Source organism: Labrus bergylta, chromosome 12 (genome assembly GCF_963930695.1).
Source record: "Labrus bergylta chromosome 12, fLabBer1.1, whole genome shotgun sequence".
NCBI lineage: Eukaryota > Metazoa > Chordata > Actinopteri > Labriformes > Labridae > Labrus > Labrus bergylta.
Genome location: NC_089206.1, coordinates 15,428,510 through 15,455,980, shown reverse-complemented (window position 1 = coordinate 15,455,980; position 27,471 = coordinate 15,428,510). Strand labels below are relative to the sequence as shown.

The 27,471-nt window shown below is 39.5% G+C and overlaps 1 protein-coding gene across 1 annotated transcript in view; it reads right to left on the bottom strand.

Annotated features, from left to right (window-relative positions):
* Positions 1–523: 523 nt before the first annotated feature.
* LOC109984927 (chemokine-like protein TAFA-2) overlaps positions 524–27,471 on the bottom strand; it is a 74,560-nt gene continuing 47,612 nt past the window's right edge. Inside the window, exons 3-5 of the mRNA XM_020635101.3 lie at positions 10,018–10,167; positions 5,910–6,034; positions 524–1,426 (exon numbers count right to left, since the gene is read on the bottom strand). Of these exons, the coding sequence (XP_020490757.1) occupies positions 1,415–1,426; positions 5,910–6,034; positions 10,018–10,167 (287 nt within the window). The 3' untranslated portion in view covers positions 524–1,414. The remainder of the gene's footprint in view (positions 1,427–5,909; positions 6,035–10,017; positions 10,168–27,471) is intronic.

Genomic DNA, 27,471 nt, shown 5'->3' with positions numbered 1-27,471 from the left:
CTTATTCTGGTGCTGACTAATGAGGGGGACGACGTTTAACCATTTAGTCAGCTAAACCCAATCATGTTTATGTGTGAGACAGATGCAGGAAGAGGGACTTCCATAGCTGAAGATGTTTCTGTCTGTTACAAAATAATTGTCAACACTCAGAGGTGTAAATTGAGGCAGGAAATAAAAAAAAAGAAACGTATTAAAAAGAAAAAACAGGAAAGCAATTACCAACAATTGTTGCTGACATTCTTTGGAGCCAACAAAAAAACACTTGTAGTGACAAATTCATAACATTTAGTTTCCTTTTGCTCTAAGGTTTTTGGGGAAATTAATTTCCACTGTTATCAGCACTGATTATAGCTTCCAGCATCCATCGTGAAATAATACATTCCTTTTGCTAATTATGATTTTGTGCACTGTATGTAATGTGTGAGGGCTGACCAGCGGCGATTCAAACAACTATTACGAGCCTCATTTTTTAAACCTTTCTTAAAATGAGTTGTAGTGCTTAATCACAATAACGGGATGGATCTTTTCTTTTGAAAGATTTTATTCATTTCATATAATACTGACACATGTACTCAATAGCGGTTAACAGGCGTTTAAAAACACAGATATTAAAACCATTAGAGCGTCAATTTATCTTTAGCCCCTTTGATTCCATGGACCATTTTTTTACACGTTTACATGTTTCAATATACTGTGACATCTACTTTGTATTAGTCTAATCTCACCCGATAGGCTTTTGTCCGTAGTCAAAAAAACAAAAGAGAAATGAAGACTGACAAACTGTCTCTTCATTTTTAAAAATTGCATGTGGTAAGCCACAAACCATTCAAGGTAAATTATTATGATGAAGGTGAAATTAAATTATAAAAAGTAAAGGTTACGTTCCAGATCTAAGACACATGTTGACAGCATCACGTGTGTCATGTGGCACAGTAAAATTTAAACGTGTCATCCAGACAATATTATAGAAAGCCATTCTTGATGCTTTCTCCTCCTTTTTTTGTCCTGACGTTTGTTATCCATCCCGTTTATTCTGGGTATGCATAAAGACCACAACTAAGCCATTGAAGAGAGATGAAGAATACAGATTGCTGTAAAGAAAGTTGTTTGTCTTCTAATCCAGTGGTGTTAAGTTCATAGTTCACTTTTTTCATTTTGTCATTTGTAGTAAAAGTAAAGGATTGTGGGTGATGCAGTCCTCTGCAGTAAACGACCAAAGAAACACAGTTTTGTCAAAGGGAGACGGTGTCAAATTCCTGTCTTTTCAGCCACCATATCCTCAGAGAAATTAAAGAATAACTGATTCCTTGTAGAAGTCCTTCTGAGAGGGTTTTCCTTCTGATAGGTCCATTGTGCTGTGTAAGTAAGTCCACCATCATTTTCCTCTGTCTCCACCTCCTTTAGACGGCCAGGACTATCGGGTTACCTGAAACACAGAGAAGAATTAGGTCACTGATAGTAGTTCCTAAAAAAAAGTTTGAACGTAGTCTAAGAGTAAACAGTGAAGGTCACAGAGTCGTGTACCTGGAACATGTCACCTGAAAGTGTGAAATGATGCAGTGCTGTGCAGCACAGGGTGCTAGGAGGAAATAATAGGAACTGATGGTTGTTTTTGGAGCAGGGCTTGCCCCTGAAAAGGTGTTAAACCCAGTGGCAAGTATGTTCTGACCCTCAGACCTGCTGTTGTCCCGTAGTGCACTGCTCTCATGTTAAACCAACAGATGTTGCAAGTGACCCCTCCAACGACAATATCTTTGTTGGCAGCTGAGATACCCCAATGTAACGGTAATTTAAAAAACATAAAAACACTTCTTTTTAAAAAAAATCTCTGGTTTTGGTTTGGTGGGTGGTAAGTTCAATTAACACTATACTGGAGCAACAAAGAAGTGCTTGGCATAGTCTCTGTATCTTCTGGCAAAAGACTAAACAAGACACAGTTTCAGCCATGGCAGACGGCCCACAATGCCTCACTTGCAGAGCCTGGCCCTCTGCCATGTCATTTGGTCCTTCCAAAATGTTGCTCCAATCACATGGTCTTTTTTTATTTCTTCTACTCATCTTTCTTTTCTTAGTTTATTTCAATTTTTCAGAGACATTTTCAACCAGCTGAGGACCAAATTAGAGCTACACCAAGTGCTGTAGAACTGCCAGTACGCTGGCCTTATAATAGACCAGACTCTCAAAACCCTTCCTCTGTCTTCCTACACGTCTTTCTCTCTCATTGTGTTTCACAGACACATCCCCTCTCAACCTAACACATGCATGTATTTCCTCTTCAGGGAGGAAGTCTTTTGTCTAACACACTGTGAAGGCCAGCCATCATTCAGAGAGCTCAGAGCAGTGTTTCCTCCAAGCTGGCTGCTCAAGCTCTTCTACTGTATCTGCTCTTGATGGCTCCAGGCCACCCTTCCTGGGCCTGCACCCATAGCCTTCAGGCATCTACTCCTGTGCCTGATCAAAGAGTCTGCAGGCGTTTGTAGTCACGCCAGTTCACTATGCACACACACACACACACACACACACACACACACACACACACACACACACACGCACACAGCTGTATCTCTGCGCCTGATATGTTTGGAGGTGCTTCAAAGTCCCTTTAGGTATTCATCTCCTGGCCTGTTTAAATATGCCTGTAGGTGGCAGTTTCTGTGCCACATTAGGAAGCACGAATATGTCCATAGATATCATTTTACAAAGAACACAAGTGTTCAAGTGTCATCTCAGGAGGTCTTTTCAGGCCTGTGAGTGTCACACTTCCTTGTGCTTGTATCCCAAAAACTGTGTACACAAGTGGCTGCTCAGACTTCACTAGCACAATCCCAACAGGAGGATTAAGGACACCAAATTTGACTTGGAAAATATTTTCTTGATTTCATGATGATTTTCATGGAGATTATGTTTCTTCCACTAAAAAAATCAGTCTAAAAAGCTGCTCTAACTCATCTTAGGCTGAAGTAAGACACGGAAACTCAGGTGAGTAAGAAACTCACCTGCAATCAGTGCAGCACTAGATTGAGGTTTTTTTGCCTCATCAAAGTGAAAATCAGTGGACTCTGTCCTTTATATTCATCATTGCATAAACACTGACCTATCCTTTACCGTGTCCTGTTGAGTGTTTACTTCATGTGCTTCCTTTGAGTTTGTAGATATTCTCTGTCATATATAACTCTTTTGTGTCTTATAACCCTTCTTGCTCATTCTCCACTTTGTTGGTAAGGAGACACATTAAACAGACTAGTGTTGAAATGACTGGACTTTAATCTACATATTGATATATTTTCTGCTCCAGAGTCAGTCACATGAGCTGTGTCAACGGTCTGCTTAACGAAGCAGGAAGGTGCTACATAGAAATCCCAGACGTAAGAACCATTACCAATCAGAATAAGAATCCAACACAGACCTTGACGTTTCAATTTGACTTTTTTAAAATGTATTCTTAAATAATCTAAAACCTGTATGGAATTATATTGCACATGTATTGAGAAGCTGTTTGTCTTGTTTGTTTCAATAACAGAGAAAAGTGCGTCAGAATAGAAGAAACTCCTGCTTAAGCATATTGATGGTTCTTGCAGACTGCCACTTCCATTTACTGTTTATATAAGCTGGCGTGAAAAATGCACGAGTGTCCGACACCTTGTCATTTGTTTGTTATGTGTACATACGACTGTGTGTGCCTCTACACGAGTACATACACACAGTTGCCTGCAGTCTATGACAGCTCAGTAGCTTGGCAGCCCAGCCGTGTCTGTCTGCTCATCCATATGATATTATTTGGCATTGATCGGGCTGTCTCCCACCCCCGCCCTGTCTCCTCCCTCTGCCCTCCTCCTCTCCTCCTCTTCTCTGCTCTCAGCCAGGGGAGGATGGAGTGTGCCAGACCCTCTTTTGTCTTCTTGCCTGCTGTGTTGAGCCAGACACAAGCAGAAGCTCTCAGTCAGCTGACCACTTTCAGTATTCTTGTTTTCTTTATCTTATTATCTACCTATCACCTATGCCTTCAGCACCTTCCTCTCCACCCTCCTCTTGTTATGCCATCCATCTCCCTTAAATCCCTTGTGCTCTCTATCCCTTCCTCTCTCTCTCTCTCTCTCTCTCTCTCTCTCTCTCACACACACACACACACTGTCTCTCTCCCTAGTCAATTTCAATTAATGAGTCGGTCTTAATGGGACTATAAGAGAATGTTCGATGGTATTGATCTGGATGCCTGCGCATCTTGACCCAGGCATACCACACCAGAGGAGAAAAACATCACTCTTTTCATCATCATCAGGCAAACACATCAGCCAAAGTGCTTGTATCATGTACACACACACATCCACACACACACACACACACACACACACACACACACACACACACACACACACACACACACACACACACACACACACACACACACACACACACACACAAATCAACAGCAAGATAATTAATCTAAAACCTGAATGCAGGAGATAGAAAATATTTGTGCTCTTTCAAACTATGACTGAATGATTAAGAGATGCCTGGATGAGACTGGTTGGCTTTGATCTCATGTGAGGGATTATGAATGCACATTTTGGGGTTCATAATACAGAATGCTTGAGATGAGATGTATGGAGCAACTGAAATCACATAATTTCCATATCTGATTAACCCTTTAGTGTCTCTGTTTTCCACTGTGCTGGTTAAATACTGGTCTGTACTTTTCTTTGTCATCTATCCCCCCTGTGATGTGAGCTGGTCTTTTGGAAAGGTTAGTTGCACTTCTGAACAGACATACACATTTTTTAGCACTGCAGAAAACTCTGCCAGGTGTGAGGATAAGAGGAGGGGCTGTTGGGAAGGGAGAAGTGTTACTTTAAGGGGCAAGATCCACTCTGCTAGGTGAGAGGTGAGCAGGAGAAAAGTGGAGGAAGGAATTCTTAATCAGCTCGGCGTGCAGGAGACGGTCTCTGAGTGTTTTAGAGAAAGAGAGAGCGGGGAAAGAGGAGACCATGTGTGATTGAAGCTTTTCTCATTCCTCTCTTTTTACCCGAGGAGATGCACTCTCTCCCTCTTCTGACCACGCCTTTCGATCAATTATTTAGGCAGAAAACAAAGGTCTGCACCAAGCCATGAATAATGGAAGGTGAGAAGGCAGGGAGAAGGATGGAGGTTAGAAACAGAAACACACAGTGACATGAGGTGAGTCTCGCACAAATTCCCTCCTATGACAGACAGTTAAGAGCCCTGCTCAGGTCAAGACACTGAAGAGAAGCTAACAGGTGCCAGTCGGGGCTGAGCGGAAACATATATAATGTAAATCCACACCAACTTTCATAAAGACACAGACTGATATTCTAGGAAATACAAGGAAAACAACTACTTGTGCATGAATCGCACATGCTGTTTTATGTGCAACTCAGAGCAGACTCCTTTCTGAGGAATTATAAAAGCACTATGTATGCATTTTGTGGTTACTTGATTTTGCATCAAGTCAAATGGCATGTCAGTCAGATTCAGAGAAACAGGGAAAGTGGGAATGCAGCGCATGGTGATGTTCTGACTGTGTGTGTGTGTGTGTGTGTGTGTGTGTGTGTGTGTGTGTGTGTGTTTGTGTGTGTGTGTGTGTTTTATTTGACTGGTTCCTGTTGGCCTTGTTTTTTTCTTCTGAGAATTGTTTGATGTAAGAACCAAAATGGGTGGATAGGGAAAGTAAAGAGAGAAGAATAAGAATGATTTGGAAGTGAAAAAAAAAAAAAAGTATGGGGATAGAGACAAATAAGCCTGGATGGAAATAGAAAGAGGACAGGGATATAACAGGATGGAGATGGAACTGGGTCATCCGGTGGTTGGTCTGACCATGATTGTGCGAGAAGTGGAGTGTTTGTGTTTGATAGAGCCAACAGATAGAAGAGAGGGAGACTGTGTGCACAAACCTTTGTGGTCTTGACTTTGTTGCCTGTGCTGCAGCTCCAACCAGTGAGGTCTGGTAGAACCTTACACTCCTCACCGTCATTACAAGGATGCATCTGACACCACCACTTCTGAGCTACAATGGAGGCTGGAGCAAGAGAGAGGAGACAGCAAATATTGAGTATAGAGAAAACATGACATGAATTGATTGATTGACTGATTGTTTTCTATACTGATCTTAAAGAATAATGTGCAAGTTGTTAACTAGTTCAACCAAACGTATTTCCCAGTAAAAGAAAATTAAAGCACAAAAACGGTGATCATAAGTTTAGTTCATTTCACCTGTTGGTCGATACATGAAATAGTTCAATATTTACTAATTGGTGGCACCATAGAACATTTTTAGCACCAAACATTTCTTTCCCTTAATTCTGATCAATTTTAACACACAACTTAAGCATTTTCTGCACCATTTAAAAAAAAAGATGATTTAGAACATTTTCACACAGTGATGCATTCATTTGAAAAGGTGGCCCTGCAGAATTCCTATAACTGTATAGCTTTATATATGTAGTCTTTGTTCATAGTCCATGTCTTTATATATGACAATACTGAAATAACTTTTTGTTTATAGAGAGGTATGAATGGCAAAAAAATGACAATTAAACATAATACAGAATGTGATTATTCTGAGACACATGGTCGGCGTTTTATTCATAGAGGGGTCGGGACATTGTTGATTGACAGACAGACGGTCACCATGGTTACTCACTCTCACCTGCCTGCTAAATACTGAACAAGAGGAGAGGAGCTATCACTTCAAACAGCATGCATGGAAATCAATGCATAGAAATAAATGATTGTACTGTTCAAAATAGTTTTTGAACAGTCAAGGTTATACATATCACAGTTCAGTGTGTTTCAATTCATTACTGGGTTCATACAGATGTTTTTTTCTTCACCTTAGCCGAGTGAAAGCTACAGTCGTCAATTTAGTCAAACTTCTGTTATGAGACACATTTTATCCTTGAAGTCTCTTTACATTTCAATATGACTTCTTTTGCTTCATCACCAAATCCTCAGCCTCAGAGTTTATGTAACAATGCAAAGCTTTGTTTTACTGCATTTCCACTCTTATAGGATATTAGATAGTTAGGCTAATAGGATATGTGCATAAAGGCAAAGGAAACACACTTCTTAATTCTTAAAAGAATAGTTGATGTTAATGTATATTTACCTAAAGTATTATAACGAAGACCTCAGAGATCCTGGCACAAACACACAAATGACTCAGCAGTGTTAGCTTTGACTCTGCTGTATCACATCAAGCTTTAGTCAATGTCTTTACCTTTTCTGTCTAAATCAGCGTTAGGTTCTGAGGTTATACTAAATAAACAAAACACATTTTATATATAAACGTCCTTGTTGATACAGACATTTAGTGGGTATGACACTAAATCCAAAATCTACAACATTGCAACCATTTTTCACAATTTTAATTTGTAATTATATAACATTTCATCAACACTCCAAAAAGGCTAAAGCAGAACAAGGTGTACCAACCTCTAGATAAAAACAGTTTCTTGTATAATTTTACAATATCATAATTAGCCGATATCTCTCACTTAACTTACACCTAACTCATTTTGGAGTCACTTTGTGGTCAACCTTGACACAGTTTTCATCTTTTTTATTTTAGACTTTATAAGTAAAAAATAAAAGCATAAAACAACACAAAACAGATAATATATTACATTTCTCCCCTCCAATAAACCCAACCCCAAAACCCTCTGCTTCCATCCCCCCAAAACCGATCCATAGATCCAGATCCTCCCCACCCCAGATCACTCCTGGGAGAAAGACAGTCGCTTTACTAATTTCTTACAAATTCACTGTACATGTGCTTACACACAGGTTTCATGCAACAGTAAGGGCAAAAAAAGAAAAAAAAAAATCTTACAAAATGTTCTTTTTTTTTTTTGCAGGGCTGTCTGAAAGCCCAGTTCAGATTGTCTAATGAAACTCATATTGGGTGTTGATCTTCTGGGATCTTTTTATGTTCATTTCACATGTACTGAAGTACAGCACAGAACAACAGGACCATGAATTCTCCTTCATTGAGCATTTTCATTATTCAGCCTCTCAGTTAAGAGGCAATTATGTTGTATTAGAATTTATTGTATTCGATTTTCTGTGTATCATTGGAATGATTTGCTTGGTTGGAAACCTCAGATTACATTCACTGTTCAGAAAAGCTCTGAATTCTGTTGCTTTTAACTTTTCAGTTTATTTGGGTAATGGCCAGAGCAGGCTTTTTATAGAATTTTAATTGCTGTTGTGATGTGTAACCTTATGACGTCCCTCCACTTTTTAATTCCTCTGAATTCATCACAAAAATCTGATTGAAAGAGGCTGTGTTTATAATTGATCAGGCTCTTGCAGTTACCAGCAGGAAACATCTTTTTACAGAAAAGCTGGGACAGAGAGAATTGTCTGATTCTCTTCCACTTATTTCTGCTTACATGGTCACAAGGACTCCCAAACAGTTCTTTAGCCAACGCAAAATACTGCCAAGAGAGTACTTACATCTTAGTGTTCACTCTCAAATGTTTTAAAACATTTGATCAATTTTTAGTTGACAGCAGGACACAAACTTCAATATATTCAAAATAAAATCATCTCCATAAACAGATGTATACGCAGTATCTGTAGGCCTTTCTCAAAGTTCAAGGTATCGCATGCGTAATGTTTCAGTCATAATGCAATCCTGGATTCCATTGGTTATCTTCAGATGATAATTTAACTTTTAATTAATCTCTGCAAACAGCGTTTAAGCACAGTAATCAATCAGGTTGTAGACATCTTCTCTCTCTCTCCATCGCCATTCTCACATTTTCCGTAGCTCGTAAGAATACTGAGCTGTAAACAAAGGGGAACACACCAAAAAGACTGTGTTTGGCCCTGATATCCTTTATCATTTTTCTGAATAAACTGCTGGCTTCTTAGCAAACCTTGAAAAATCAGCCTGAGCTACCAGAGGCTATATTGTCTTTAGAGGATAGCCCATCAGTTCTGACATTTGAAATGGGCGAATGAATGCTGGGTAGTGTGTTGATAAATCCTGCTGAAAATACCATTTATCTATGTGTTTTTTTAGCACTGAGGATAACTGTTTCAATTCCAGACGGAGAGTATCAATTATATTTCAGTAAGTGAAAGTTATTTTAGGGAAATGGCGAGGGTTGTTGTGGAACAGAAATTCAGCTTGGGACTATGAGATGGAGAGGCTTTAATATAAGGTGACCCGCTTTGTGCATGATGCCAAATATTTGGTTAATCCCATTAAAAACTAATATTTCATGAAATTCAACATAACAAAAGTCATGAAATTTCAGCACCACTCCACACATAACTATTACTGCTTGTTCTCTAATGCAGCTATCACGTTTATATACTCAGGACCAGTGGTACTCAGACTTGAGTATAAATGGTTCAATCTTAGTAAATCTGATATGCAATTTAGCCCATTTAGCTGCATCTTGTGCCAGCAATTTGAGTTAAGTTCTACAACTTCAGAAACCTGTTAACACTTTCGTTTTTGGTTAGATGAGTTTACGTGAGCCAATCAGATGTCAATAAGAAACAGGGATCAGTCCAAATTGGGAGGGGTCACTCGTTAACCCCCTGACATCAGAAACTGAAATAAAGAAACTCTATGACTACTAACCGGTCAGCCCAGCAAGAAATATAATGGGGGAAGGAGGTGGTGGAGCGAGAAAATTGATAACTTTCTATCTAACCAGGTAGAAAAAAAACTTTATATGTGATTTGACTAATAAAATGTATTATTAACACATTTTTCACAAAATATTTACAAATTCAGAAGTGTATTCTGCTTTACGTCACAAGTTCAAACACCAGCTTTCATCTAAAATAGAAGCTAGCAACCCCGTAAAGCTAATGGAAGAACAGCGTGAGTGTGCATTATACCCCATTATTATAAACAGACAGAGTAGCGTCTTTGTAAATCAATGAGCTTTTAAGGTCCTTTTTTAAATCATGATGGTTCTGGCATCGGGAGCTTGCAGGCAAATAGAAAACGTGCACAGACATACAAAGACTGGTACGTACCATCAACACAGGAGGGCATGGCCCGGGTTGTGCCAGCAACCTGCCCCGGGAAGCAGGAACATTTGACAGTCTGAGATCTCTCCTCGATCTTGTTCTTGTTGCAGCAGCGGTGGGCAGCGATCACCTCACACGTCCCTGCCTTCACGTGTACTGAAACACAGAGACAACACACACAAACAGTGTTCATACCTGATGAGTTTACAAAAACATAATATTCTTGATATTCCATCCAACATGAGATTTCAAACATTTACAAGTAAAAGAGTAGACAGAAGGAGAGAGAGAGAGCTGTCTCTGGCTGGGGCTAAGCTATTCTCACCAGTGCATTCAACTTAATCAATAAAGAACTTTAAAAAGTGAAAAGTACATTAGGATTATGGTGGTGTTTTGAAGTAATGTCGAATGAAAGTTTTGCTCTTGCTGCCTTAACTGCTTGCTTGTAAAATAACACACCAATGAATCCCTACCCATGTCTTCGAATCAATTATTTTCAGCATTTTAACTAGGTGACCGTTGTGCTGAACAGTTTTTAGAGCTTTGAATAAACAAGTCAGAGGTCTGTGGTGTTGGAGCATCTAACTGCACTGTGTCCAAAAGAAACAAACAAACAACCCAACCAGGTAATTGACACAAAACTGGCGACAAGCATAGATCAGATCAATGCAGCTTTGCAGGTCTTTGTATTTGAACCTACAGAAACAAAACTTAAGTGGCTCTGTTAGTCACAAGAAAAGCAAGAAAAACATCAACACCTTTGCTGTAAAAGCACAAAAACAACAACGACAGGATGTCACACTCAATCTTAAAATTAAATGTAAGAAAACTTCTGTGATTATGAGACAATAAGCAAATGGTCCTGAGCACTCAAGAAACACACAAATCAAATCAAGAATGTTCCTTTTATGCTCTGATTTGTCCACAAACAAAACTGTGCACAAAGGTAACTTACTTTGTATTTCATACACCACAAATGACAGCAAGTTGTTACTGTAAGAGAGCCTAGCCACAAGCTGCTCTCTCGATTATAGAATCTATAGAGACTCAATGTTTGTTCTTTTGTAGTCTCTCGTCAATGCACAGGGAATAGAATAGTTAACAGAAAAAACGCCCATGTTTGTATTGCAACATAAAGACTTCATCGTATGGTATAGCATCTCAAACGGTCATAAGCCACGATACTAATGAATATGGGAAGCCACTTCACTACTTCTATAGCTAGCACATTGTGTACACATTTATGAACACACACTTGAATCAGACAAGACAAGTTAATTAACAACAAGTCCACCCTGAGCACTGGAGTCCCTTGAGTCAGCTGAGGGAGAGGGAACAAAGACCTAGCTCCACATTTGAAGATTTTGATGTCAACACATGGTCCTTTCATAACCGCCTTTCATCAAGTACATGGAAATGTTAAGGACAAATAATAAGCCTTGCAGGAATACTGTATGTGAACATGTCACACCCTCATTGTACACTGTCCATGTCTTTAAGCATGCCCCACTTTGCATGTGGCCGCGTGTGTATAGATGTATACACGTGTATGAATGTAAAGTGTCTGCCATGAACGTCAAGGTCTGTAGGCTTTTAACACAGTTGCTGGTAATCCCTCCAATTTCCATCACAAAAGAGTCAAGTCCATAAAACAACAAAGAGCGTGCACTGTGTGGGGATGAAAACTAAAGCAGCGAACAATGACTCTGCTGTGTTTGAAGAGTATTTAAAAGTGGGGCAGGATGAACTGAATGAGCCAGTGTGAATATGTTGAACAGACTCACAGAGATTTGAAAAATTCTTAATTTGCTTGGTTAATGACAAAAAGACAAAGCTGCGATCCTGCAGAGCCCAGTTCAATTATAATCTCAAGGAAACGCACACATTCTCATATCACACCTGCTGTGTGCATGTCTCTTATCCTTCTGTCATGTCTCTGGTTTTGATCCACTCGCAGTGTGGCCAAAGGATAGTGTTTCTGGTTGATCGATACATCCATCGATCTATCTGTCAATCCAACTCCTTGAAAGAAATGAATGTCTCCTCTGCTACAAAACAGAATGTTTGTTGAGTATACTTTTTTTTTTTAAACCTCAGAGAATAATTACCAATGAATGTGTTGATCCTCTGACTTCTAGGTTCATCAACACCATCCTGCACTGAGTTCCATTTGTAGACAAGAAATATCAAATAGTGGTGGGAATCACAGGATAGTTCACGATACAATATAAGACAATACTCAAAATGTGGCCCACGATAACAATAATAACACGATGCAACGATTCTCCGTCAATTGATTTGTCACAAAATAATCAATGATTCTCCCAATGTCAAATTAACTTCAGAATACAAAAGGCCACCAAAAAGCTAAAGTCCAGCTTTTCATTATAATTCTGAGATCAACTTCTTCTTCTGATATTAACTTTTGTCCTTGTACCCTTTAAGCATCATCGTGAGATTTCATCAAGCAGTGATGCTGTTAATAGTGCGGTATTTTCATTAAATGTAAATATCAATATTTGGCTCCAGATCATTGTATCAGGCGAGTCAGTGATATATTGCAGTATCACTATTGTCCAACCCCAAATATTCCCCCCATGTCAATTGTTGATGATATGTCAAAAATAGGATCAGGAAAGGATAATTATTCCCTGCATTAAATAATAATGATATGTCCTGGATGTGTAATATTCTAATGTAACCTTGGGGAGTATCCCAGTAATGACAGAGGCCCAAAGAAACCAGAAAGATCATTAGTAAACTTTAGAATAAGTTTTCTAACACAAGGTGAAATAATTAATTCATATTATATTATTATTAATAATAACAGGTAAAGCATACCTGTCATTTTAACCTTCTTCAATTGTTTGTTAATGTTAGGATATATTCTTTTTTTTTTTTAAAAGAAACAACCCATTGATTAAAGCTTTTTTTAAATAACACAAATCAAGGAGCTCAAAGTCATCAGTCGGTGTGTCAGCCCTGTTCTTTAACAGACACAAGGAATCAGGAAAGGCTGTGAGCTGAGCTGCTGCTAACCTTAGCCCATCTACTGTAGTTCCTTTGAGTTTAGCCTGTACTCTGGTTTGTATCCATCAACCCTTATTCATCATTGTGTGCACGGCTTTGAACAAGAGCCAAAGTACCCAAAGCACTTTTCTTCTCTACAGAACAAACAGATGAGTAAACACTGAATCTGTATCATTTTAAATGACAAACAGTTTCTCTCTAACACTCTTAAGCTGCACAATGGATTTCTGTTGAGGGGGGCTGCTAGCTGAGTTTCAAACTTCTACTTTATAATTGAAGTCATGTTGCCATTATATGTCAAACATTTCCAGGTTTACAAAAAGTCACCTTCATGCCTTTGATTCCTTTCTAAGGGACTGCCAGTGAACATCTCTCAGTTTGCATCTTGACCACTCTCTATGCACAAACCAGATAAGTCCCCCATAACACTGTTACCCCCCTTCCCCTTCTTTTTAGCTAAGTCATTGCCTGTTCAAGATACAAGTTTTAAACTGTTGCCCGTTGGCAGTAATAGTTTTATAATCACTGCAGACTGCTGTACATTGGAGTTGAAGACAAACTGAAAAAGTTAACAAAACTGTTTTAACTGTAAAGGTTTGAGTGCTTCTGTTTATGCTTTTACAAGATGCAAACAAAACTAAAAACGATGCATGGAGTGCTGCATGGGTGTTAAAAAAATGTTTTTAAAAAATTGTTGAAAAGAATGTGTCCCACTGGTGCTATTAAGTGTGGAGCTCCAACTTAGAATCTATTGAAGAGGTCTAATGCACTCAGAGGGGTATAAATAAAAAGCCTTTAAATCACCAGGGCTACAGATTCATAAGAAGATGCCAACAAGTTTCAGCCATACTGGCTCATCAGAGCAGTTCTCTTAGTTGACGTAACAGGACATGGAACTGAAGACTGAGTGGTTTGAAATGTAAAGCAAACAGGACAAAGAAGGAAAATAAGGACCATGATGTTTCCTTTTTACTCTTCAGATGACAATTCCTCCAGCCAATGTTGATGATCATCCCATCAAATAGTGTTAGAAGTTGTCATTGGAAATAAAGATGTGAGCTTTTATGATCTATTGGTCAAGTTGAATGACACATTGTCGAGTGATGTAGAGCGAGAAAGTCATAGGAGATGTCTGAGTGGAAAACACAAAGACACAAAATACCAACAAACATGGGTTCTTATTTAATGTGTTATGACATGAACGCAACATTACTTCAGTTCCTTCTTCTCCTCTCCATCTTTTCTCGTCACTTAACCGAGAAGTTTAGATCCCAGACCTAACCCTTCTTTGACCCTTTCACAAAATATACCTGTTACAAAACTTGTAGGTTGAACATCTGGCCTAAAGCCCCTGTGCCCATCTAGCGTTTTTTCCAGACAGAAGAGCGCTGGCTGTGCGCTTGGGAACGCTTGCATGAAGCTTTTGTGCTCTGAGAAGAAAAGCACTGCACGTCTGTCCTGTCTCTATGACAACAGCCTGTTGACAAAGACCGCTGTATGACCGACACTGCTCCATTACTTTTTTCTGTATTTCTTTTATTTCGTTTATTTCCAGATCAGACATGGCGCAAGGATGATGTGGGTACAAAACACGATCCGTAGGTGGCAAAACTACAGGGAATATCTATTTGGAAAAGAGTGACGGTGAAGTCAACAGCGCCTTTCTGAAAAGTTAAAAGATTTAAAACTTTAGCACAAAAAAAGGCTAAGAAATCAGAAAAAAATAAGCTGGGAAGTGTGCTTTTTCTCCATACAGCCAATTTCTGCTGGGAATTCTTGAATAAAAAACAATTGAGAAAAAATGTCGGAGCTCAGAAAGAAACGCTCGATGGACACAGGGCCTAATAATGACCAACAGTATTCACAAGGAAACAGAACATCAGAGAGATTATTCTGTACAATGTATATTTTGTTCTTACGCTCTGTATGACTGAAGGGGTCAGAAGTTTGAGATTGATTAATGCTGAGATGTAAATAATTAACAGCTCGCCTGGAAGTGCTCCAATAAACTAATAATGTCTGCTGAATTTGAAAAAGTTCTTATACTTATTAGAAGTTTTTTCATCCGTGAAAATACATTGGTGTATGCACTGCTTAAATTAAAAGTAGTAAACACTCAGAGATGTTACGGTCTCAAGAGACATTAAAACCTCACTGTGTGTGTTTGTGAAAGAGAGAGAGTATTATAAAAACAGATAATGCTTGATTACAGTATAAAAAAAAAGCCAACCATTTCATTCTTCCAAAATGAGAATCCAACCCTTATTCTGCTTCATAGATACCTACCTTCCTTCCTTCCAATCTTTCTTTCACACTTCATCTATCCCTTCTCATCCTCATGTTCTTCATCTATCTCACCTCGTCCTACAGCTATTTCACAAATGACCCGTCCTTATGTCAATCTCTCTCTGCCACTCCAGCACTTTTCCCCCCGCTCTCTCCTGAGCCCCGCACAGCAAACTCAGCAGGCCAGCAAGCCATTATCCTCAATCACAGGCCCCTAAATCTGAGAATTTTTACACTTTCTGTAATATGTCCTCCCTGTCTCACCTTGTCTCTCTCTCTGTGTCAACGTCTCTCCCCACCCCTCTCTAAGCCCCCTCCCATCTCTCTCTGTAGCAGGAAGACTTGTTATCCCTCTCTTAACACAGCAGTGGCTGTTAACCCCATTTACTAAGGATGACGTGATCCTGACAGACTCACAGACGGACAGATTGCCCTGATCCTCAAAAGATATGTGTGTGTGTGTGTGCATGCGTGTGTGCGTGTACATATGTGTGTGTCTGTGATGGTGTGTGTTCATGTTCACACACGTGGTTTCTGCCACACAAATCACTGAGATAGCGCTCTTGGTCCCAGCAGGGTACTGCGTTCAAATGTCATTCCTACCACTGGGTGCATCTCTCTCTCTCTCTAAACACAGTCACACACACTGACACACACAAACGTGGTGCATTAAGTACGAGGAACCTGCAAAAGTAAAAAAACAGGTTTTATTGCAACAGCAAATGATCCAAGTTGACTTTTTGTCTCAATTTTGAACAATTTGTTTTCGGCTGAGTTGTTTTACACCTGTAATCCCCTTTAATTTAAGACCTATAACAATATAAATAAAACTTCTAGATTCATGATTATTACACCAAGACACCATCTTGAAATAGAGCAAATCCATGTAGTGCAAAGGGTTAACTTCTGAAATTGACCAATTTCAAACTATCTGTCCAATGCTTAACTTTAAGGAAGTGTGGGGAAAATTAATTCAAAACATCTTTATATCCATTTTCCATCCATTCTTTTTCAAGTTTTTATACGGGGTCAGGTTCTGCTTGTGAGTTGAGCACAGTATACCAGACATTTTTCTTAGCTTCTCTATGAGGTATCAGGTAGTTTTCCATTATTCCTCATCAGAGTTCTGGGCCTTGCATGTGATTTTTCCCACAGTTTGATGTTTCAAATCACCCACTGTATCCATGATGCTTATAGATGCACCATATAAATCACATGTTTAATAACCATAAATATTTCTTAAAAAATCCCCAAGGTCTATAGTGTTTTGTTCTCAAAGAGCAGACTTTTAAATAGAAAATGAGTTCAGAAGGCTTGCCAAGTTAATTAGACGACAACGTACGCGTTCTCAGTGCATGTGTGTGCCCGTCAGTGCATGTACATCCATGCATTTGTGTTAATAATTAGATTACATTGGCCTCTGAGATGGCACCATTCGTTATGAATTGTAAACACAGAGCAAATTAAAATTCTGTTTAAGAGCCTGCCAAATAAATTAGCATGGAGAGAAAGGGAGACACGCACACTCCAACAGTACTGTCTTCGTTTCCCTCGACCCTGTTTTCTATTCTCTCCCATTTCTGAGTGCTTTCTGCACATCTACTACCCACCCATCCCAACCCTCCTCTCATCCTCTGCAATGCTAATTATACATTAAGTATCAATTCAAGGTTAGGAACATGTATACAACAATAACTGAGACACATTTTTAAGCTACATCCTGTTTTTGTAATAATTTGTCAATTTTTTGATTATGAACTGATTCTTTGTGGTGGATGTGCATGTGTGTTAAAGTATGCATGACTAGACTGATCAATGGCAGCCCTTTAAGAAGCTTGCTTCCTCTAACACCTTTACAATCCTGAGAAAGCATGCAAGGGAAAGGAGCGGAACAACAATAATGAACTTGTGCATATTTAAGACAAAGCATCACATCAAAAAACAGAATAGAACCACACATGATAAATGGACTAAATGGACTTGAGCTTGTATTGCTTTTCTTGTCTTCTGACTAGAAAACGAGCTTTTGCAAGGTCACACCTACCCATACACATACTGATGGAAGAGGTTGCTATGTAAATGAATCAGGACAGCAGTAAAAAATTGTGTGAAATAAACTTACAATAACCAACAACTGAAACCCGCATAGCAGGTCCTTGTAAATTAGATCATGGAGTAGAATCAAAAAGCTTTTTCAGACTTCAGACCTACCTTATATACTGTCTTGTTTCCAATGCACAGAAATCTACAATGAGTTGTAAAAACAACTATATCAACAAAATTAACTGAAAAAGCCTGTCCCATTTTCCCTCTCTGAATTCTTCACTCACTCACTCACACACACATGCACACAACCAACAGTCCCAGTAACACACTGAATATGCATCTAATGTCTGATTTCACATAATTTGTCCCGTGATGTAAAAATAAAAAGATCTTTGTGCAACAGCTGAAACTTAAACTAATTCTGATGGGTCTTTCATTTGTTGTGATGCAGTGCCACTTGAACTGAACGTCTCGTTGGTCAGCAGTTCTTTCTGGCTTTCCTCCCAGTGGACATGAGTAACAAGTCTGCTACATAAAACAGCGAACAAAATTCCCATATAATTTGCGAGTGCCTTCCGAACTTGTAGCAAATCAACACTGCATAATAAAAAGGTTTTCTGATCTGACACAGCTGCGGTTAGGGTTTGCTTATGTTTAGTACACATCTGTTCAGGGTGACACCAGACCTGCTCACGCTGTCTGGGTTCCATTTCACGATCACAAATCGTGCTCAGTGTACATTATCCCTTATTTAGACACTAAAACAATATTAAAGTCTCCTGTGTCATTATCAGATCGTTTCTGGATCCCATCCATCAGCCCAACCTCCTCCTTTTTTGGACTCAATTCAACCTGAAGCTTTAGAACAGTGTTTCATGTCCTCACCCTTACAGTAAGTCCTTAAAGATGTCTAATTTCTGTTTCTGCTTTATTTCCTATAGGGTTTTCTTTCTCACAGGCAGGGGTATCTCACTGGGGGAGGGGAGGGGCCCATAAATAATAGTTCATGTGGCCCAGAATTTGTGCAGCAGCCCTGCTTACACATACAATTACAAATGTTTTTCTGATGCAGTCTCTTTTTTTATGGAGAACATGCTCAGCAAAAATCAAACAATAGCCCATTGAAAATTGTGTGCGTAACCCAAGTATATTCAATATCACAAAAAAATGAAGTAGGAGGTTGCATGTAGACAGTGTGCATTTGTTGATGCTAGCGGCTAATGTAATAGCATTTGGTAACAAAACAGATTAAGCCCAGACTGCAGACCCAGGCTGCTCTGCACAGCATTCACACACCATCATCCAGCTCATTGTCCCCTAGTGAGGGAATGAGTGTGCACAATTGAAAAGAGTGCGCTCACAGCGGCCGTTCTTGCTCATGATGTGACAAAACTAAAGAATGAAAGAGGGAGGAAGAAAACACCAGGATCTTACTCAAATCAAAGTGTTGTGGATGTCCACAGAGGGGATCAGCTTCGTCAGAAATCAAACGTCAACAGAAAATCACCCAATCCATTCAGACACACTTTCTCCACAGACAAAGACTAAAAAACTGCCTCATCATTTTCAACCAAACATAACATCTCTTTCTGAATGCATTTACTCCAACTTACTCATTTGTGGCCAACTTTTACCCTCACAAGACGACAATTGCTGTTGTTAAGTATGTGACAAGCAGCCTGCTGAACCACTGTACCCTTTACTAATCATCCTCACTGACATGAGAACAGCTTGTGCCAGATTGTCTCCTACAACACTCAACACGACAAAAACACACACATCCCTGGTTCTTCATCGCTGAACTCCATGAGGCTTTAATACGGCAACAAGCGAATTATCTCCACAGAACACCAACACTGTCCTCCTGCTACATCATACAAGATATTAGCTCATGTGGCAGGGTATGGTGCCTGGTGTCCTGGAATAATTACACCCCACCCACCACCAACACCACCATCCCCACCACTGCCACCCCCACCCCCAACCCACTGCAGACAATTTGTGCTAATTTGTGCTCCAGGCAAGATATTAGGGTGGTGAATTGGGTATAAATTGTTAATATGCTCAGATGTATGACCACAGCATAACCACTCAGCCATTAACCTGTCTGTGTGTGTGTGTGTGTGTGTGTGTGTGTGTGCGTGTGCGTGTGCGTGTGTGCGTGTGTGCGTGTGTGTGTGTGTGTTTGTGTGAGGCCCCTGTGTTTTAAAACCTTTGTTAATTGTTAACTGCTGACTGGAGGTGACTTTTCATAAGCCCTCGGGGAAAGTCCAGGTCTCCTTATTAATCTGTGTTTCTGTCCCCCTCTTTTCCCCCCTTCCCTTCCTCTCCCCCTCCCTCCCTCCCTCTCCCTCTATCTACTCTGCATCTGTTTTTAACCTCTTGCAGCGGTTTCTAACGTGCATTGTTGTGGGGGAGCTCAGAGCCATGCCAGCCTCTTTTTCATTTCTCTGACTGAAGCTGGTGTCTTGCTCTCTTTCTTTTCTCTGCCTCTCTGTTTCTCTGTTGTGCTTCTCTGTGTCATTCTGGCAAAGCAATACAGAGACAGAAACACAATGATTTTGTTTAGTCCAAACGCCATCCTCCCTCCTCTGGTTTCCTCTGTGTCAGTCAGAGAACGCAGAGGAGAGATCTATAGCGCCGCCGCCATGTTGATGATGATTTCATTCTGTCTGAATTCTCTTCCTGTCAAAGGAATAAGGAAGGACACTCGTAAACGTCACGCTCTGCGTATTTCATTTTAACAGGTCGCCTTGTGTTTGTGTGTGTGTGTGTGTGTGTGTGTGAGTTATAGTTGTTGTTTATGTCACTCCGTTGTGGAGGTGTCGTATCCCAGATCTAGATAAATGGCTTGCTATCATCCTGTTTACTCGCTGTGAAAGACCGGACAGTCCCATATGTTACAGCGCACACAAACAGGCATCTCATATCTGAGTGTTCATCATAAGAACACATCAGGAGGGGCTGCAAGCTGAGCTGCTGTCAGAGTGTTACAACACGCTAAGAGTGTTCTTAAGTCTGGAATCTTTCATTGTTCATCATTCTCAGTGTTTTCCTGGGAGCTGATTTACTGTTCATGTTGCACACTCTGTCATTAATACTGACAGAAATAATAAACTAAGCAGCTTCACATCATAAATATCCTTGGGCAGTGCTCCCGCTGTTTCGTCTGTGGCGTATGAGTGTGTATGAATGGGATTAGTAACTTCTAACGGTCACTTTACATAGACACCTCTGCCATCAGTGTGTGAATGTGTATGAATGGATAGCTGTGATATGTGGTGTAAAAGCACCAAGTTGTCAGACGACTAGAAAAGCGCTGTACAAGCTCAAGTTCATTTCCCGTAAAACAATGGAAACTCTGTCTCTGTGGGTTAATTGTTGTGTCCTTCTCAAAAGATAATCTCTTTAAACTTTTATTTTTCTGTGTGTGTGAAAGTACGAACACAAAAAAAATCATAATTCACTTAAATGTTCATCCTTAATTATTACTGTGCAGTAATCACATAATTAATTCATTTTCTAAAGATAAATGAAGCTCTAGCGTAAGTTCAGTCAGGAAGAATATAACTGCCTTCACGATCGGGTCTTTCTCATTCATCTTTTTTTGCACGCTTACTCTCGTTTCCGCCGTCATTCTTGAGCTGTCATTTTCTAGGGGCTGTCATTGGTTAATCAGCTGGCTCGTCAGCGGTATTCATCTAACCAATGGCATGGTGTTACGCCCTCATTTTCAGCCTATCATCGTTCCGCTCCCCGTTTAAATAGGATTCTTTCTCTCCCTGAAGTTCCTTCATGCTGATGTTTCGTGCGCCCCTCCTCCTCCGCAACACCGCCATCTCGCAGAATCATCATCCATCTGGTCTCATCAAGTCATCAGCTTCACCACCACCAGTGTCTGGACTCCATGGGGGGGGTGATCTATTCTGCCGTTGTTCAGAATTGTCATTCTACACATCGCCCACCCCATAGAGTCCAAGCTCAAAAAATATTTCTGCCAAGAAACATTTCCATATTTCATTGTAATAAATAATTTTATTCAATTGTCTCTCCTGATTGAAATGTTGATATTTATTTCATTAGTCATTGCATATTGACAGGTCATCTGATGAGCTCTGTGATTGGTGCATTACACTCATCACTTCTTAAAGCCTCTCTTCAATTGCGTCAGCACTTTCTCTCTAACTGCATTCATCAGGACAGATCATTACATCCTTCCACTCTCCTCTCTCGCCTCTCTCTGTCTCTCATCCCATCCCTCACTACCAAATGAAAGGGAAACCCTGGTGCGTGTTAGGCTGGCTGGCAGCAGAGCCAGAGGTGGAAAGATGAGAAGAGAGAGGGAGGCCAGATGAAGGCAGAGAGAAGGAATGAGACAGACACAGCCTGATCTGACTGTAAATGGTGTGAGGGGAGAGGAGAGTGTGTGTCGGAGGAATGATTTGTCTCTGTGTGGACTCTGTTGGAAGAAAAACCGAAGACCCACCGTGTTCGAGCTATTAGCACGCAGCAGGAGAAAATTTAAGCTCCAAGTTGCTCTGCTGCAAAGTTCAAATCACTCTAAAAACAATGAGTTGGGAAAACCAAGCAGTTGTTTCCATAGTATATACGCTCTCGATCTACTTCATATTAAAGGAAAGCTTTTCATTAAATAGATGACATTCTCTGAAATGTATTACATTTAAAAAAAATCACTTTTTTAAGGGGTCATTGACAAATATACGTGTACACGTTTGAACCTTTCCTCTTCAATTACTCCATGGGCCTGTTTTTGAATGTTAACATTGGTTTTGCTGTTGTTCTCTCTCCAATAGCACGTGCCTTTTGTATCCTATTATTGTGCTTCCTACATTTATTTACTGACACAGTCCCCCCTCCCACCCAAACCTACCCACTCCTTAGGTTTTAGAGTTCACACTGATTTTCCTTTGACGTATATTATCATAAGTCTGTCCCCTGTTCTGACATTTTGAGATGCTGCTCCAAACATCTACCTCTATGGATCGATGTAACTGTTCGCTCAGCTGTTTAATAAGTGTGTCAAACTAAATCTGGTTTTAATTCAACTTTAATACATGTTTATTTCTTTATCTGAATCCTCGTTGGTTGAAGTAAGGCAGCAGTCATATTGTAAATACTGTCTAAAAGCATGGACTTGCTTTGTCCATCAAGCAGCAACTGTTCGTCCTTTTGGAAAGAAAGTCCCCCACACCTGCGATGTACCCACATAGTTTAATCTATGCTGCCTCATGAGGCCTTTTTGTTTACATACAAATCAACTGCACCACGTTAAGCTTCATTTAGCCTTTTTTAAAAGGTGTCTCACCTGTTCATTTCTTGTTATAAAAGGTATCTGCCGTTTAAAGGGCGAGAAGACCTGTGTGTGTGCACAGCCTTTTAAAAAGAAGCGCCACATCGCCTGTGTAGTTTCCTTCCTGAAAATCTCTTTGTCTCTCTCAGCTTAACAACCAAAACATTTCCTTTTCTGTTTAAAAAAATATCAAACCAAAGTTGTTGCAGTTAATTCTGTATTCGCTTCAGGCATGCTTGTATAATTCACTTTGGACTCACCGGGGGAAGTATTACAGAACTTCATGACAGAGTTTCATTTTTATCAGAGAAAAAAATCAGATGCACATTCACAGTTCTTTTGTTTTTTTTCTAAACAACAGAATATTTTCAGCAAAGGACAATCTGCAAGGAACTACTTCAGAAGACCCACCGGCTTTGAATACAACATGTATCTGTATGTATGTGTAGTCTTTCAATGATATGTAATCACCAGTTAAAAAGGAAAACACTTAAAAAGAAAACACATTAGCATTAAATAGAGATCTGTAAATCAAATGCTACAAGAACAATTTGTTGATTAAAATATTTAAAGGGCCGCTTGTTTTCTTAATCATGAAGGATACATTTTCCTGATTTATGAGGTTACTTACATTCAACATAACCTCATAATTACATTCTTTTCACAGTTGACAAAAAAAACAATGTACATGTCATCCCACTATAAATACTTTTATGTCTATTAATCTCAAGCATGTAGAGTCTTGTGGTGATTTCTGCTTTAGAGCACTTCAATACAAAAAAAAAAAAACACACAAAGACAAAAAGCGAGGCCACACAGAAAAAATTGTCCAATAGTCCCTGTCCAATAGGGGACAAGAGGAGGTTTAGTTATTTCCGGAACATCTCTCTCCTAGATTAAATATAAAAGATTTTTTTTTTTATTAATCTGAACCAAAATGAGCATAAAACAGTCAGTGAGGGATTGAGTGATTTGTGCTTTAATGCAGCCCACAGAGTATTTACAGTGGTGTTCTGCAAGGATTAGTTGTGTGAGAGGATTAGTGAAGCTGCATTACTGCTGTTTTATTTAACTCACAACAGCAAAAGGCTAAAAATAAAAGCCTCTTAACCACATTTAGGCAACATGAGAGGCCAGGCCGAACAGGCACACAGACGTGTTTTTTTTTTTTTTTTGGGTCCTCTTTAAAGACATGTACTGGAAAAAAGACTCTCATGCACACTCACTGTCTCACTCACGCTCAATTTTCTCTTCTTAATCTGTAATCTATTAATCTGCTGAAAGTTGTCCTTTTGCAGCATATGCTTCACGAGGAAACACTGTCATATCTGTTAAGGCGATGATGTTGGTGAGAGTGCAGCATATGCAGATACAGGCAGGATCAACATAGTGGGAAAGTCACAGCGAGGAGAGGATTAATGCAAAAAGACTGGGAGAGAGAGAGAGAGGGAGAGATGTGCAGAGGCAGCACATTACCTCTCGTTCTCTGTCCCTCTCACTCTCCCACACTCTCTTTCCTTGCATCAGCATTGATCAGAGTACATCAGTAAAGGAAAGAGCAGCCCATCCATCAGTGCATGGCTGTGGAGTTATTGTTAAGAATACTAAAGCTGAGCATGCACACAGAAACACAATCATATGCACGCTGTTTACTTTATAAACAGTAAAGCAACCAAAATAGAGGCCAGCTAATCCACGAAAATGCTACTTTCTTTGAGGAAACACTCTTGGATTTTTCACTAAGCTTAACCAAATAGAAACACTTTCCCAATGATTTTACTGAAGCAGTATCGACTGGCGCCGATTTCACATTGAGCTGTGTATTTTGCCATTTTTTTTTTTTTGTCATTTGGATGTTATTAGTTGCTGAAAAATAGGGCTTAAAAAACTGCAGAATAACCTTTTCTATTTTGTTTTAGTCCATCCCTTTATGAACCCAATGGAAACACTCAAGGTTCTGAGTAGTCGTTTTGAAAATTAAAGAGTGAACTTCAATGGCAACAATTTTCCAGACCCACATGTTTTATCTACAGAAGCACCTTTAAAGGATAAGCATGTTTTCATTCATTATTTACATGGCTCCAAGCATGCCAACTCTGCAGGGAAAACTCTGGAAATAAGCTATTCCGCTTCAGATCCGAGCAACACTTGGAAAACATAAAAATGTAGCCATTCTAAAGAAGCTAATGGTTAAGAGCATTGTTGCTGGGTTATGATACAGATGTAATAGCCTTAATATTTTCTAATTCTTCTTATGTACACACAATGTACATTTCTGCCCAAGCAAAAGCTTTGGATCAATTTCTGCCTCTTCCATACGCTTTTATCAAGATCTAAATGTTCTAAACACATAATTCTGCTGTATGGGTACATTTGGCCAGTCAAAGAAATACAGAGCTAAATGATCAGCAGGTTGCTGCATGGTTAAATCATCTCAATAGTTAAGAGGTGACACAGCTTGCAGCGTTTTAAAGAATGCAACAAACTTTTCCCAGAGATTAGAAGTTGCTTGTTTGATAATTTATTTCATCGTCTTTTTTATTTACATTTTCCTCTTTTGTGGTTAAAAGAAAAACATTTCAATTTGCACCTTCCTAGTCAAAAGAAACTTGTTTTACTTTTACTTTTGAGAATTGAGAATTGAGCAATTACATGCTCTGGTTTAAAAGTATCTACACAAAAACAAATAAAGACACACACAAAAACACATGACTTGGACGTTCCCCTCTCTACCAGTGAACCAACAACCTTCAAATCTCAGAATAAGCTCTTTGGGTCATCCTTGCCTCTAATAAAAGGAAATGGTACATATTGGTTATACATATTTCAGAGCATCTCTCCTCGCTTGTAAAGAGCTCACTTGAAAGGGAGATTCCCATCTCAATGTGCCTTTCAATATAAAAAAAAGAAAAAGAAACAGACACGGAATTGGAAATTCAAATGCATGTATCCTTAAGACGGTGTTTCTATGAATACCAAAGACAAGGATTGTACAAACACATAAGAACAAAATCCCTCTGCCACCCACTAGGCAAATACTTCTGGAGGACAAATTGGAAATTGAATCATAAACTATAAAGAACCAAGGTTGAGTTCAGCTGCGAAAGAAAAGAGAGACGAGATGGAGGTGGAGAAGAGAAAAGAAAGGCCGGCCGCATTAAATAAAAGTTCACTCTTCCTCCCTTGCCCCTGCAGAAATTCACGCTGTGCTACCTGATTGAAATTTCCTGGTTTAATAGCTGTGAAATAAAGCAAAAGTTGGGAAGAGGAGGATGGAGAGAATATGAAACAGAGGGCAAAAGAGAGGACTGGAGGGGTAGGCGGAACAAGAAAGGGGAGGGAGGTTTAGAAACTCACAGACTAAAAGATACATTAATTTAAAGCAAATTAAAAATCTTTATGGCTTCTAAAAACTGCAATAAAGATTAATTAGTCATTACTGGAATGTGTCTCCCTGTAATTCGATTGCCAAAATGGTAACCCACACTTCTGTTGTTACCACTTTAGTTCAACAGAGTGGATTAACCTAAAAACAGAGAGTCAATGGAGGCTTTAGTTTAGCTCAAGAAACCATAAGATATACTAGACTGGTTCCTCGCTAGGCTTGCTTTCGAGCTAACAGGTAATGATTAGCACTAATGAATGAGGAAACTTTCCATTTACACCAATTAGTGAGAACCCATAGTCAGACAGAGACCTGAGACACACACTGGAAAGGCTTTTGTCCTTTACTCCGAGGGTTCAACTTGGTGGGTGACATTCTCAATCGATCTTATTGCACCTTTTAAAGATACCTGTTCTTCAAGACTTGCATACAACTGTGTAGTTGGAACAACTACACAAGTACAAGTTACCTGTACCATACAGGCCAATACGATTTATATTTTTCCACAGTGGCATTGCATTTTAAGACAACACATTTTCACCATAATAATGGCCAACTCAAAGGATACCTTAGGTCACTGTGCCATGCTCCATTCAGGTCAAGACTGAAATATCTAAACTTTAGTGATTCCTTGACTCTCTATCTACAACCACCCATAGTCCTTTTTTAGTCCAATTATTAAACATCTAGTAGACATGTTGCTTTAAAGTTAGTACAGGAATGTATGATCCAGTGCAGTCATTTAGTACAGTAACACAAAACTGACTATTGTAGACTATACATATGTATAGTTTGATGTATTCAGAGCACATTGCTTGTCTTTAGCAACCCAATCACACCTCCTGGTCTAAATTTGTTTATCTGTCGACCTGGTTCTCCAGGCACAGGCCATGAATCACACTGCCTCCGAACAGAGTGCATCTCGCTGTCAGGCATCACCTTCTTTAATACATATTACATTTTTTGCACTTGTAAAATAAAAGCTTTGAACCCCCTCCCCTCTGGTAGAAAAGCCATGAGTCTGCTTTATGGCCCTCTTGTTCAATATGGCAGCAATCAGGCAGTCTGCTATAGAAACATTACTTCTTTTTTTTTTAATTATCGTCGGTAGTCACTTGACTTTGTGATGGAATCATATCTGAGTAGGAATAAACTCAAACGATTATCCTGTGATATACAACAAAAGGCCAAAGTGCCTGAAACCACTTCTCAAATACACTCCTGGCACCTTAATAAGTGAATACATCATGGTTAACACACCACTTGCGATACCAAGGACATGCTGATTGGTGAAGGTGAATTTATGCAAATTCAGTTCTTTGAACTCGAACCTACTCAGACAAATTCAGTTCTTTGGAAATTGTCAACACCAATTGAAGTGGAGTGGGAGTGAGGACAAAGA